Genomic DNA, 15,026 nt, shown 5'->3' with positions numbered 1-15,026 from the left:
CCTACTCTCTCCAATATAATAATTAAATGAACATATAGGTCACTTAATGCAGCATGGGATTCCCAGGGATGGGGGAGACTCTTGGAAGACTAGCATAGGCATAGGCCAGCCTGCCCAGGTCCTCCCAAGGCTCCCCATTCCCGGAGAGACTCCATGCTCTGATTCCTACCCCTTGGTTCCACACACCTTTTCCAACTGCCACTGAGTCCCCTCAAGCCTTAGGCTTGATTCCCATTCCACCACGTCAAACATCCTCCTTTCCTTCTGAAGAGCCCTGAGGCCTTCCAGAATGCTGGAATGGATCACTTAATTGCATAATTATATAGTGCGATTCCAGAAGTGCCAGTGATATTTACATCTACCAGAATGCAATTCAGCCCCTGGATACATAACAGCTGCTTCCAAAATTGTACCATGCAGCTGAGCACAAAGTGACTTGTTCCAGTGCTATGGAACGTTTCGGAGATCTTCACAAGGTAAGTGAGGAGGAGTGTGTGGAGCTTGGTGGAGTGGGAATCAGTCCTAAAGCTAGCAGGGAGCTGTTCAGAGAGGGAAATGTTTGCAGAGACCCTGGGGGTAGGGTAGGAGGGAAGATAGGTGGGTGGTGCTGCTGCAGCATCCTTACAGTTGGTCATAAGGGCAAATGAATTGTGGGGGCGCTGCAGCGGCCGTAACTATGGGGCTCTGTTGTAAATAGCTTTTACGGGGGTCCGCTGTAATTCGAACAGTTGTTAAGTTGTAAGTTTCAATTTAAGGAACTTAAATTGTTATAAGACTCTTGTGGTCGTTATACACTTGGAGTTTAGGAATATTAATATAACAATAATCATCTGTAATCTTACAACAGATTTCAAAGGCGGCCCAAGAACATTGTTGTGGTTATGATTCTGTCATTATGAATGACACTTTGCAACGAATATTAGCTAATTGTTGAATTGTGTTTGTTTCAGAATCTTCACTGCAAACATCTCATTCTTTCACCCTACCTTCAGAAGAGGATAGTGTATTATTCAACAAATTATTATACCTCGGCTGTATGAAAGTTTCTGCTCCCCGCAGTGAAGCAGAGGCCTTGTGTGCCATGGCAACTTTGAAAAACTCAAATCCTTCTCCATCTCCTGTAACTCTTTATGTTCCAAATATTCCAGATGGTTCTGTTAGGTGAGCTGGATGTTTCTACTGAGTATATGCAAGGTATTCAAATAAGTTTTAGAACAGGATTAGATTAGATATGAAAATAATAGATTCCTGCTTCCTCCTGTAGGAGCTTCAACTTGCTCAGTAGAATCTATTGTTTTGTGTTTTGAAGATCGTATCTAATTCCCATCTTTCTTTCAAGTTCCTCAAATGTTGCCTGGATGTTTGCAGTGTGTAGCTGATAGCAGGTAGCTGATTAGGAAAGCAGGTGCCTTCATTCCAGTCTAGACATAACACGAAAGGGTATTTGGCAGCTTTATAAGCTCAAGTGGGGTGTTTTTTGGAGCAGAGCTTTTTTTAGATTTGGTTTGAAGTTTATGATCCAAGTAAGGAGCTGTTTGCATTTTTACTAGATTAAGAATGGTTCTACCACAAAACCACGTTCGACTAAACCGCACTCGACGAAACCGCGTAGCTGACGTCATCAACAGGGCGACAACAGCGCGGAGACAGAAGCACGCTGTAAACGCTAAACCTAAAATTAACCCCTAAACCTAACTCCCCTAAACCTAATCCTAATCCTAAACCTAACCCTAAACCTAACCCTAAACCTAACCCTAAACCTAATCCTAACCCTTAACCTAACCCTAACCCTAACCCTTAACCTAACCCTAAACCTAACCCTTAACCTAACCCTAAAGCTAACCCTAAAGCTAACCCTAAACCTAACCCTTACCTTAAGTTGAATCGGCTTGCTTTCAAAGCGCTATTTAAAGCGCCCTTCTTTCTCTGCGCTCGCTGTTGTCGCCCTGTTGATGACGTCAGCGACGCGGTTTAATCGGGCGCGGCTTAGTCGGGCGCGGTTTTGTTGTGCCACGATTAAGAACTACAGTGAAATTTAAGATAGGAGATAATGAAAATAATATGTGTGGATAGATAAATATCCACCTTTCTATGGATATTTGTTTTACTGTGAAATCACTTGATGGATTAAACTGGACAAAATTGGACAAAACTACAAAGGAGAGGGTTATCAACAATAGGGTTCTTGATGACATCATTTCACCTATTCAGTTGTAGACTATTCAATTATAACTATGTTATATATGTTAGTTATTAATTGCTACCAGGAGAGCTAGGTCTCTCTTTCGCCATGCTTATAAATTCTGAATGTGACATGCGGTGCTGGATTAGATGGGTTTTTTGGCTTCATCCAGTGAAAGTTTTCTTTCTGTTCGTGTACTACCAGCGACTAAACATGCACATCTGGAGGACGGTTCTATATGATCTCCCTGATAAATCTCATGAGGAACTGTGGTATCAAAAATTGAAGGAAAGAAATTGCATTTCTATTTTTTTCCTTTTTCCTTTTCTTTCTTTTTTGTACTTTTTCTTTTTCTTCATATCTACCTCTGTCTCTACCAAAAAATAAGGCCAAGTGCTTATTTTTTGGGGGGTGGTGTCAAAAGAAAATAAAACACTGTCTTATTTTCAGGGAAACTTCGTATGAGGCATAATATAATATATATAGTCTAAAACAATTATGGTGAAAGTTAATATCTTGCCTTCAAATATACATAAACATTTTCACGGAAATTAATGGAGATTTCGGTTGTGTTGTTTATACACTTTAGTATCTCACCAGTCAATATAATAGTTATGATATCTTGCGATTTCACAGATTATAATTATTTAATTATATATTTTAAATTTTATCCTTAGTTGTATCCAAACAGCCTGTAGTTTTAACAGTTAGTTGAAGCCTACCGTGTTTTCCTGAAAATAAGACAGGTTCTTATTTTCTTTTGACCCTCGAAATAAGTGCTTGGCCTTATTTTTGGGGAGGTCTTAGTATTTTTGAGATGCAGGAGTTGGTGAGGTGTGGTCACCTCATGTCTGCTGCTGTGTTGCAATATTTTCGGGGAGGGATTATTTTAGCGCATGAGCTCTAAAGCCCGATTGGGCTTATTATCTGGAGAGGTTTTATTTTTGGGAAAACAGGTTAAAAAAAAAAAGAAACAGAGAAAATGGGTGAAGAAAAAAAACCAAAAAGTTAAAAAAATGTACTTAATGCTGAAATGCATGTCAAAGAAAGCGGTTGTACCTGAATATTCAGGCACTGTTAAGTATTTCTACATGTAATAAATGTGAACTCTATTGAACTAAAATATATTCAGAAGATAAGTAACAAAACTGAACAACAGCATATTATTGTCATGTGACTTAAAACAGCATATTACAGTATTGTAAAATGTAATAACATTTAAATATTTAAATTGCAATATATCTTTTTGTGGACACTTTAAACATTTTCCAGAGTGGGTAGAGATATCAAAAATAGCAAAGAAATTATTATTTCTCACAGAATTACAAACGTTTTTCCATTTTCTTCGTTTCATTTAGAATAATAGATCAGTCCAGCAGTACAGAAATTGCTTCTTTCCCAATCTACAAAGTGTTGTTCTGTGTCCGTGGGCAAAATGGGACTTTGGAATGTGACTGCTTTGCATTTACTGAGAGTTACTCTGGCACTGAGGAGTTTCAAATTCATGTCTTCTCTTGTGAAATTAAAGAAGCAGTAAGTAGAAAGCATAAGTGTTATTGTTTCAGAAAGCACTGTTGAAATAATAGGTTATGGATGAGAAATGTCTGATTCACTAAATTGTTGCATCTCTCTGTAGAATGTAAGCAAAGCTTTAAAAGCACACATTTATATGACCGCCCCTGTTATGGAATATAACTCTGGGCAGCTCACAACCATAATGAAAACCAAAGAAGAATAAACCAAAACTCAGCATCTCAAACAAAACTTTGCAATACACCCATCAATAAAATCCCTGAACTCCAATCTTGTCCTGTTCCAACTCTTGGGGAGGGGGGGAGAACACTAAAAGGATGGGGGCATGCCAGAAGTCAGGCAAAGGGTGTTCTACACAACCGGCATTGCTACAGAAAAGGCACTGTCGCTGTTGCCAGGAACACTTCCTATTCTGACCCCCTCCTTCGTCCAGTAACGAATGCCGAGACAAGCTTAACTGGAATTTCACAGCACTTTATTAGCAAGAAACCAAAACCTCGGTGGCTGAAAGCCAAGCATAACAAACAGATAAGAACCTTGGCAGCAACTCAGACTTCGACAGATAACAGCTTCTCCAGAGTTAGGAATGACGTTGAATCCTGCAAAACCAGGCTCCTCCCAGTCTCTCTTTAAATACAATCTTGAGAGTAGCCTAATTACAATCACCTGGGTCCAATTATCTTTTGTAACTGCCTAGCTGTTCTCTCCATCGATCTGCCCGGCGTTGCTGGGCATCCAGGACCACCTCCCTGGCATGGCGTCAGGAGCACACTCCCTTCGGCTCTCACCGCTGCTCCATGCCTCAGGCACCTCCTGGTGGCCAACCAGCCTCTCTGCGCCCTGCTCAGAGTCAGAACCCTGTCCAGGGTCCTCCACCTCTTCTACAGCCGACTCATAAGGCCCCTCGCTGGCGGAGTCTGTTTGCAGCTCCAATGGCTCCTGCTGGGCCACAACAGCTTCCTATGCCCCACAAGATAGTAACATTTGAGGGAATTGACCTAACAAGTACATCTATCCTTTCTGACTTGGTTCTATGGGCAGATGCCTGAGAGATAGACAATCCTGCAAACAACTTGACATAAAGCCATATAGGGCTTTCAAGATGTTAGCTAACATCATAAATGTAACCTGGAAAGAAGCTGGAAGCCAGTGCAGCTCGTGTAACATCAGTGTAGTCTGGTAAATGGGTGTGGGAGCAACATTGTGTGCATTGCTGCATTCTGGACCAGTTGTAATTTTGAAGTGGTTTTCAAAGGCAGCCTCAGATATACTGTATTACAATAATTTGACTGTGAGTGACCAAGAGCAAGACTTCCTGGTTCAGGAATGTGCACAGGAAATGGATGTGGGCACAGGGCCCCCCCAACAGCCAAGCAGTCACCTCCTCCTTAAGCAAGCGTGTTTCAAAAACAGAGAAAAAAACTGTTTTATCATTTGAATAATTATGTGATATTAAAAATCTTCGTTCAGAAGTTAAACTTAGTAGTTAAACTAGTTTTCACTGAGGATTTAAATGAATGACCTGTGGGTCTTCGGATTTTCCTGAACTACTAGTCACAAAGATCAATCAATTTTTATACGGTCACAGACCAGTATTACAGATAAAAGCATTAAAAACAATACTAATAATAAAAATTTAAAATAAAAACAGACAAAATAATATATTACGATTGGTGATGGATTATCAGTGGGCACTTAGAGTCTGCCTAATTTTGCATACAGTATAGCAAAATTTGGGTACATTTAAAGAAACTAGTTAATACTGATTTGATACAGCAGTTGTACATAGAAGAGATGAGTATTTCCCAGAAATGTTATTAGGTGAAGTGTTATAATGCGAATCCTTATAGAAGATACAATATAGTAGGACATGAACTGTGGTTTCAATAACCCCTTGTCTGCAGGGGCACAATCTCAGGTCATATGGTATTTTTTTGGATTGGTCCTCCAAAACTGCTATGGGAAGAACATACCCATACCCAGCATACCCTTCAAATTTTTGGGATAGTTATATGTTGTGGCCCAGCAGGTGCCGTTGGAACTGCCACCAGACTCCGACAGCGAGAGGCCCTCTGAGTCGGCTCTGAAGGATGTGGAGGACCCTGGACAGGGTTCCGATTCCGAGCAGGGCACAGAGAGACTGGTTGGCCACCAGGTGGCACCTGAGCCTTGGACCAGTGGGGAGGAGACAAGGGAGAGTGATCCAGAAGCCAGCAGTGAGTTGTTCCTGGATGCACACCATCGAAGAGCTACTAGGCGTCAGGAACAGTTATGCAATTACAGGAGGTAATTGCGCTCAGCTGGTAGTCATTAGACTCCTCTCCAGACTATAAAAAAGACTGCTTGTGACACGCCCCTCTTGCAGAAGTCAACACATTGACTAAAGAGAACGTAACTAACTTGGCAGGCTGGATTGCTGCCAAGGTTTGTCTGAATTGCTGCCAAGGTTTGTCTGACTTGCTGCCAAGGTCCTTATCTGTTTGTTTGCTTGGTTTTCAGCCACCGAGATTTTGGCTTCTTGCTACTAAAAGTACATTCTAGTTAAGCTTGTCTCGGCATTCGTTACTGGATGGAGGAGGGGGTCAGAACAGTTATATAATTATTTTGCTGCTTTAAAAGTGGATCACAAAAGATAATTTTGGCATTACCTTTTATCAGCAATTACTGTATGTTTCCTAAATTCAGATTACTATTCAAGAATGTTTATGATAACAGGTTTTTTTTGCTAACAAATAGATATGGTTTATTGATTATTAAGATGCTGTGCTTGGAAGCTTATATTTGATAAAATACATTTTCTTGTTCTTTTAAGGTTCAAGTATTGGAAGACTTATTAAAGAACAGCAAATTGTAAATTTTGCAAATTAGTTTTTTTTCTCTGAAAATTAATAATACGTAAAATGTAAAATGATTACCTACATAGAGTATATAAGTAATTAAGTCAAAATTAAATCAATAAGTCAAAATAAGTATATTTTGGTTTTGCATTATAAATTATTGGTTTTGTTAAACTTCCTCTATTCTCCCTAAATTATATTTTATGCCCTTCTCTCACCCTCTGTGTTTTTTTAGGTTAGCCGAATTTTGTATAGTTTTTCAACAGCATTCAAGCGTTCCTCCAAACAGGCATCAGATAATGTGAAGGATGCTATTGTTTCAAGTCCTGACAGTGATATATTCATGTTCACTGTTTCTTTAGAGGTCAAAGAAGATGATGGTAAAGGAAATTTCAGGTAAATGAAATAAATGACAAAAATTGAAGGGGGAAAAAAAACCTAAATAATTTAAACTTATGAAAGTAAATTAATTTTGCCTATTTGTTCAGATAGCTTCATACCATCCTCTAAGGCAGTGTTTCTCAACCTTGACAACTTGAAGATGACTGGACTTCAACTCAGCGAATGCTGGCTGGGGAATTCTGGGAGTTGAAGTCCAGACATCTTCAAGTTGCCAAGGTTGAGAAACACTGCTCTAAGGAATTCAAAATGCACATATTCACAACAAAAGGCAAGGATTGGCGGATAGTAAAGCAGTTTATCATAGTTTAGAAAATAATTACCGTATTTTTCAGAGTATAAGGACACACCTTCCCCCCCCCAAAAAAAAGAGGGTGAAAATCTGGGTGCGTCTTATACACTGAATACAGCATTTTTGGTCTAATGAACCCCCCTCTTTCATCAAAATGGCCATGCATAGCTTTTAGGAGGCTTTCAGAGTGCTCCTGGGGGCTGGGGAGAGCAGAAATGAGCAAAAAATGTGCCGTTTTTTGCTCATTTTTGTCCCCCCCAGGCCTCAGAAGCACTCCACAAGTCTCCCAAAACCTGTGCATGCCCCCCTTTTTTCAAAAAACAGCCCATTTTTGCAAAAAACGCACCATTTTTGCTCGTTTTTGCCCCTCAGTCCATGAGCAGCCTCCAAGTCTCCAAAAGCTCTGCATGCCCTTTAACCCCCCCAAAATGAGGCGTGCAGAGTGCAAAACCTTTTTAAAAAAAATTTACCTCTTCAAAATCATGATGCGTCTTATACTCCGAAAAATACGGTATATATTTCCAAACTTTTAAGATTTTAGTAACCAGAGGCAATGCTGGAATAGACAATCTTTTTAATAGTGAGCTGCCTACAATATGTAAAAACATTTTATTTTGTGTCTTTGGTCTGATAATTTTGATGTTCTTCGATTTTAATGAGTAGATGAACTTATTTTTATCAGAATTTTTATTAGAGTTTGCTGTTGAAAGATTTTGATAGAATGTTATTCTTCTTTAGTCCGGTACCAAAAGACAGAGAGAAATTTTACTTCAAACTAAAGCAAGGCCTTGAGAAGAAGATTATCATCACTATACAGCAGATTTCCAACAAAGAATTGGCCATTGAAAGGTAATAATAGCTACCACCCATCATTAATAGTGCTTTGTAATGTTTATAATCTCAATTCTTTCCAAAATAGTATTTCCACAAAAATATAACTTAAAAACTGGAAGTTGAGTGAATTTTGCACCAGTGTTTTATCATTTCTGTTGCTGAATTGTTAATGATCCCAATTGAAAATGCTTACTGTGTATACTCACATATAAGCATATACTCTCATGGATTAGCCAACCTTTGAATTTTTAAACAGAGATACTGTGAAAATTGTGCTACTCCCCAATAAGCTGACTCATAGGTTTTCATAGGTTTTAATTTCACAATTAGCTTATCTGCAGATGGCAGATTTTTCAAAATATTTTAGTTAAAAATTCAAGGCTCTGCTTAGACAGAAAGTTACATAGGTAAAAAGCTGAGGGAAAAAACTATTGTATATACTTTATGGACCGTGGTGGGTTGCTCATCCCGTTCCAACCAATACGGTTGGAACGGGGCCGGCGGCGTCCTTGTGCACACGCACAGTTCACGCATGCGTCTTCGCACCGGCGCGATGCTCCAGCTGCTCGTGGAGAATCGCGCAGGCGCTGTATGTGCCATGTGCCTGCATGGAAGTGCAGAAGCCTTCAAAGACTAGTAAGGAGCACGGGCGGGCGGGTGGGCCCTTCGGTGTTCCCAGAAGTTACTTAAGGGTTCACTGACCAACCGGTCTGCGGGGACCGCCGCGAACCGGTTGAAACCCACCCCTGTTTATGGATAAACTGGACACATTTTTGGGGATATATTTTGGCACTACAAATTCTTGGCTTATCCGCCACTATATCTTTAGTGCTGTAAATCATATGCAGGTAGTCCTTGACTTACAACCATTTGTTTAATGACCATTTGAAGTTATAACAGCATTGAAAAAAGTGACTTATGACTGTTTTTCACATTTACCCTACTGCAGCATCCTCATGGCCATGTGATCATAATTCAGCCAGTTGGCAACTGGCATGTATTTGTATCCTAGTGTCATAGGATCACCATTTGTAACCTTCCCAGACAGCTTCTGAAAATCATAGTCAATGGGGAAAATCATATTCACTTAACAACCGCTAAACAATTATAGTGATTCATTTAACAACTGCGGCAAAAAACAAGTCATACAATGGGGCAAAACTCGACAACTGCCTTACTAAGCAATGGAAATTTTGAACTCAATTTTGGTCGTAAGTCAAGGAGAACCTGGAGTCTGAATTGTATGAAAAATTGTTCACCTGTATGAACCTACCTAACCTTGTTTGGCCCACACCAGGAAAATTCAGTTCATAGGCCAACAGGAACAGGACGTTTAGCCAAGGATCGCAAATGTGTAATTTTTTTTTTGGCACCCTCCCTTCAATATTTCTTCTTGAATATATTCTGAAGGGTTTTTTTATATTCTTTTTCTTGAAAAGGTTAATAGTAAGCATATGTTCTATTTGCTGCTCCTTCTATGGAATCAAGCCACTGATTCCAAGCTGTCTTGTATAACTTTTGATTTAAAAGACATTGCAAAAAAAAAAAATTCTATAAATGACTTTAGGGGCTCCCAAGGCAAGCATAAAAAAATCATGGATTTTATCAACAAATTTTCTCTCCTCTACATATTATTAGATTTTGTTTTCCCGCTTCTTGATAATATAGCACTAATCATTGCATCATTTAAACTGTATTGAATACAGAACTTAAAATATAGTTTAGGTAAGATTTTATCAGTTTTGAAGGTATCTTGGAATCCCTGTATTGATTCTTATTTCTTAACACTATTATTGAATGTTTAGTATTTGGGTAGTAATAATGTCACCTACATTGGTTCTTTTACAAATGCTTGGTTAACAATTTAGGTTAATATAGTTCATGGTAATCACGATTGCTGAAATAGGCATAAGCTGTTTGGTTCACATACAAAGGCAAGCTATCAACTATGATTTACAAACCATAAACTATCATTTACAAATTATAGTGGCTAAATTCACATGTTAGGCTAAACCAAGATTAAACAAATCACATGAAAGCTTAATGTGGAACATCAAACTAGCATTTCTCTTCAGCAAGCTGTTTTAATAGCTTTGTCCACCAACCTCTGTTGTCTGCCCTTAATAATTGCTATTGATTTATTAATTGTATTTTAAAGTTTCTGTATGCTTTTTTAAAAAAAACCATGAAGCTATCTTGAAATGTTTTGGTATTGATAAGGTTGAAAGAAATACATTTTAGTATACAGCTTATTTATGAATTTTTATAATAGCCAATATTGAGTTCTCAAAATATGATCCAACATTTCATCCAACATTTATTAGAACATTTTTCATATTCTATAAAGAACTATTAAAGATATATTTTTGACTTTAAGAACATTCCTTCTGTTGTGGTTAATTGTTCTAATGAAGATTATATCCTGGTTAAATTAATATACCTGAGATCTATGACTTAATTTTTCACTGTTCTCTTTTTCGTAAAGATGGCTGTGTAGTGTGATCCTGAGTGTGTTAGATTCTTGCGTTGCTGAAGATATCTAAGGCTTTCTCATGTTTTAAATTGTTCAGAGCTCTTCCTAAAGCTGCTGTTTTAAGTGAGGAAGATGCCTCCCCCCCTCCAAGATGGAATCTTAAAATGGAAAAAGTTTGAATGGGCTTTCCTGTAAAATAAAATAAAATAAAATTTGAACAAAATCGCTTTATTATTAAGCAAATAAAAAGCTATCTGAAAATTGTGGATCCTAATTCATGCCTACTAAAAAAAACAAAACATTTTAAAAGCAACAAAAACGTTGCTTTTAAAAACTCTCCTCTAGATGGCAGTCTTTCTATAATATTTGAAATCAATGTTTAGTTTCATATTAGTTCTTACTGCTTTTCTCTTAAGTTTTTCAAGAATGCTGCACTCAGAAAACCTGTTTGATAGATGATTGTCATAGTTGTTTATGCATAAATCTGGACTATTTATGCATTTTTTAAGATCAGGTTTGTATTCAGACTCAAGTTTGTAAAAATTAATATTCAGTGATAGTTATAAATTATAAGTTGGTTAATTTTTCCTTATTTTTCCCCCCTATTTCTGGGGGGGGGGGGTTTGGAAAGTTTTGTACAAACACAATCAGCAAAAAACCATAGAGAAAATTTTTTGTGGCGCCTTTGTTAGGAAACTATTCTTTTATCTTTTCACTCTTCTTTCCTGAACAACAACCTCTGGAGCCTCATAATTAATGTCACTGTATTTAATTGTAACTCACTCCCCCTGACTTTTAATATAGGTAGTCCTTGCTTAATGACTAATTGGGATCAACAATTCTGCTGCTAAGCAAAGTGACAACTTATTCTCTTGCAATCCCTTCCTCTCCAATCTCTCCACTCTGGAGTTGGGGAAGAATGGTCAGGCAAAGGAGAGGTTGTATACAGAAATTACATGCTCTTTTTCTCCCCAATGTTGGGAAGTATTCAGTCTAGTAGGGAGAAGGGATGAAGCATGGTGCAAGTCTAGAGTCACTGTGCAGATTTAATTCTGCGTGATATTTGGAACGCTGACATTATTCCAATAAATGGGCCACAACCTGTTCTCCCTGAATTCCTTGGAATCTTATCTAGTTGCTCCCAGGGGAGAGCTGCCAAACTGGGGATATTCCTGGGGATATTCCTTATTGGCAGAACATAATAAAATAGATAACTTGAACTATGCAAGTATGGATCTGATTGTTCACATCTGACACTCCCCTTTAGAGTAGAGAGATTGGAGAAAGGGATTTTAAGAGAGTAACCTGTTTGCATAGAGTGCATGCTGCTTCCAACCTGGGTTGCCAGTGCATGTAGTTCAGGGGTGGGTTTCAACCGGTTCGTGGCGGTCCCTGCGAACCGGTTGGTCGGCGAACCCGGAAGTAAGTAACTTCCAGTAACGGCGACTGGCCCACCCGCCCGCCCGCGCTCCTTACCCTGTTTTGACGAGTTCTGCGCTTCCACGCATGCGCAGGACGCATACAGCACCTGCGCGATCCTCCAGGAGCAGCTGGAGCATTGCACAGACGCTAGTACGCATGCATGCGCTGCGCGCGTGCACGAGGACGCCGCCGGCCCCGTTCCAACCGAACCGGTTGGAACGGGGCGAGAAACCCACCCCTGATGTAGTTATATAGAAGATAAACAGCTTTACTTTTTTTGCAACCACTTCCTCTCCAATCTCTTTGCTTTGCAAAGGGGTGGAAAAAAACACAGGGCAGCCAAGGATAGTGCACACTGACTATAAAGGCTATCGTGTGATTGAGGGACACTGAGAAAATTGCAAATGGTCATAAATCGGCTGTAAAGTTATTTTTCAACACTGTCATAACTTCAAATAGTCACATAACAAGTGGCCAGTAAATAAGGATTATGTGTAATAGTACTATTTAAATACAGTTTTTCTGAACTTTTATAGAAGGAAATCCTGTAAGAATATGGATTGTTTCCCTTCCCGTCTTGGAAAGTAAAATATTCTTTTTCTACCTTCCAGCACCAAATGGGTAGTTGAGCCTATTCTGAAATTCTGTTTTGGTTAGCTGGTGGGAGACTAAGTAGACTAACTCACCTCTTATCTTAGAAGGGGGATTTTTCTTTCGTAGATGCAACAATTTTCATTTTGTTTCGTTTCATTTCATGCGTCCAGAACAAGAAAGCAGCATGAAAGAACAACGCTTAAAACAATAAACATAAATCAAAACAGGAAATTTAAAATATATTATTATCTGGAGTAGTTGCCAGAGAAATTAATGTCAGCTAAGCCTCTCTTGATAATTAGTAATTATCTACCACCACTTGGAAGATACCACTGCTGGCCACTGCATTATGAACCAGATCTACTGTGGGGGTCACAAGCTGGAATTTTCCAGCTGAGCTTAATTAATATAGACATTAACCATATTCATGTTGTGATAGTAGCCATATTGATCCATCAAACAATAGTAAAAACTCCATAGTTTGGGATACTGGTAGACTGAGTGCATTCATCAGCAATTGCTGCTGAGTTCATCTAACATTCAGATTCAAAGTTAAGATGGCTGCCCCCGAGCTTTAAAAACAGAAAGACATAAGCCGATCTGTTTCTCAGTTGTAACAAGGTACAAAGTCTCCTTTATTTATTAGAGGTCAGGAAAGAAAGAAAACTGAATAGACATGGAAGGAAATTAACGGCAAGGGCATGATGATGTCATCATGTAAATGCTGCAACGTTCTTAGATGTTGTGACATTAATTCACATTGCCTATCTGTAACATCGGAGAATAACTCTGAATGTTTTGTTTAAAGACAGTAATCTAAGGAAAACTGTGAAATATTATCTAGTAGTTTGAAAGGATTAACCCTCTGAAAAGGTTAATTGGTATTGTCAGTGTCAAACAGACAACTGATTAAGTTTCACTGTTCCAAACATTTTGTGTACTCCTCACGCTACAGTCATTAAAGCGACTGTCTTGATAGGACCTGGATTAGACTGGTTTTCCCTATTTAAATTGAAAATTGTACTCTCTGTTATCAGTATACAATTCAGTGTTTTAAACTTGACTTTTTCTTGTGTTCACTAATCCTGATTGCAGGTGCTTTGGAATGCTGCTAAGTCCAGGTCGAAACGTCAAAAACAGTGACATGCACTTACTGGATATGGTAATACTTCTCTAGTGTAACTGGCAAAAGCTTATGTGATAACATTCATTTTGAATTTAATGACTCTGTCCAAAAAAATATCCATTGTTCTCATCCCAAATGTAGCCTTCTGGAATCAGAATTGGAAATACTTTTATTTCTTTTTTCATGAAGGCAGAAAATGGTTATGCTTCTAGAATATTAATTATTATTAATCAACAACTCCAACACCCCAACATCTAAAACTAGGCACGCACGTACCCAAATTCCTCCAGGTTCATCGCTACAGACCTTAAATTAGTGGTGGGATTCAGCCAGTTCGCACCTATTAGGGAGAACCGGTTGGTAACTTTCTAAGTAGTTCAGAGAACCGATTGTTGGAAGAAATCTCCTTTTGTTTTTTTTTTCCACTTTACAGGGCTAATCCTGTAAGGAAGGCAGGAAGGAAACATTCTAGTGTTGTTTCTAGCCTAATCTTTATTGCCCTGCTTACAGAAACTGCCTCTCCGGTTAACCCTTAATACATTGTAACAGCTAAGGCAAAGCGTCCATCGACCTGAGTGACCTTGAGTTGGCCACGCCCACCCAGTCACATGACCACCGAGCCCCACCTACCCAGATGGTCATTAGGGCAGAGAACCGGTTGTTAAATTATTTGAATCCCACCACAGCCTTAAATGCAAACTACTAAATGCAAGAAGCCTCGCAAACAATTTCTTCTTCTACTAAAGACAGCTCAATTTGACCTTACATTTGTCTGAGAAATATGGTTAAATAAATCCTTTGCAGACACTATTACCACTACAAGTGACTACCATGTCCACCGGTCTGACCGTGAAATTTGAAGAGGGGGTGGTGTTGCTATCCCTAGACCTGAAAAATATTCAAGTAACACAAGAGCTTGTTCTTCCCCAGACCATTATCTGTGATCTATCACTAAATACCACAATTCGCTTCCTATTATGTTACAGAGCCCCTGATTATGATCTTGATCATGCAAGCAAGCTAACTACATTACTAACATGGGCAGCCTCATGCCAACATCCCATTATCTTGGTGACCTCAATTTACTTCTTATTAATTGGATCTTAAATGAGTGCACAACTGAAACAATTCATACAACCCTGTATAATGCCGTCACTACTTTAGGACTACCGTATATACTCGAGTATAGGCCGACCCGAATATAAGCCGAGGCACCTAATTTTACCACAAAAAACTGGAAAAGTTATTGACTCGAGTATAAGCCTAGGGTGGGAAATGCAGCAGCTACCGGTAAATTTCAAAAATAAAAATAGATACCAATAATGTTTTTGAAT

At 38.9% G+C, this 15,026-nt stretch overlaps 1 protein-coding gene across 5 annotated transcripts in view; it reads left to right on the top strand.

The window, feature by feature from the left end:
- The window catches only part of RABGAP1L (RAB GTPase activating protein 1 like), a 198,861-nt gene that overhangs the window by 14,706 nt on the left and 169,129 nt on the right, over positions 1-15,026 (top strand). For all 5 annotated transcript variants that reach the window (XM_032226745.1, XM_032226746.1, XM_032226744.1 and 2 more), the window contains exons 3-7: positions 951-1,161; positions 3,541-3,715; positions 6,788-6,948; positions 7,982-8,092; positions 13,662-13,728. In XM_032226745.1, coding sequence (XP_032082636.1) covers positions 951-1,161; positions 3,541-3,715; positions 6,788-6,948; positions 7,982-8,092; positions 13,662-13,728 — 725 coding nt within the window. The remainder of the gene's footprint in view (positions 1-950; positions 1,162-3,540; positions 3,716-6,787; positions 6,949-7,981; positions 8,093-13,661; positions 13,729-15,026) is intronic.

The sequence above is a fragment of the Thamnophis elegans genome, chromosome 11 (genome assembly GCF_009769535.1).
Source record: "Thamnophis elegans isolate rThaEle1 chromosome 11, rThaEle1.pri, whole genome shotgun sequence".
Classification (NCBI taxonomy): Eukaryota; Metazoa; Chordata; class Lepidosauria; order Squamata; family Colubridae; genus Thamnophis; species Thamnophis elegans.
The sequence above is the reverse complement of the archived record's forward strand: the minus strand, read 5'-3'. Positions and strand labels throughout refer to the sequence as shown.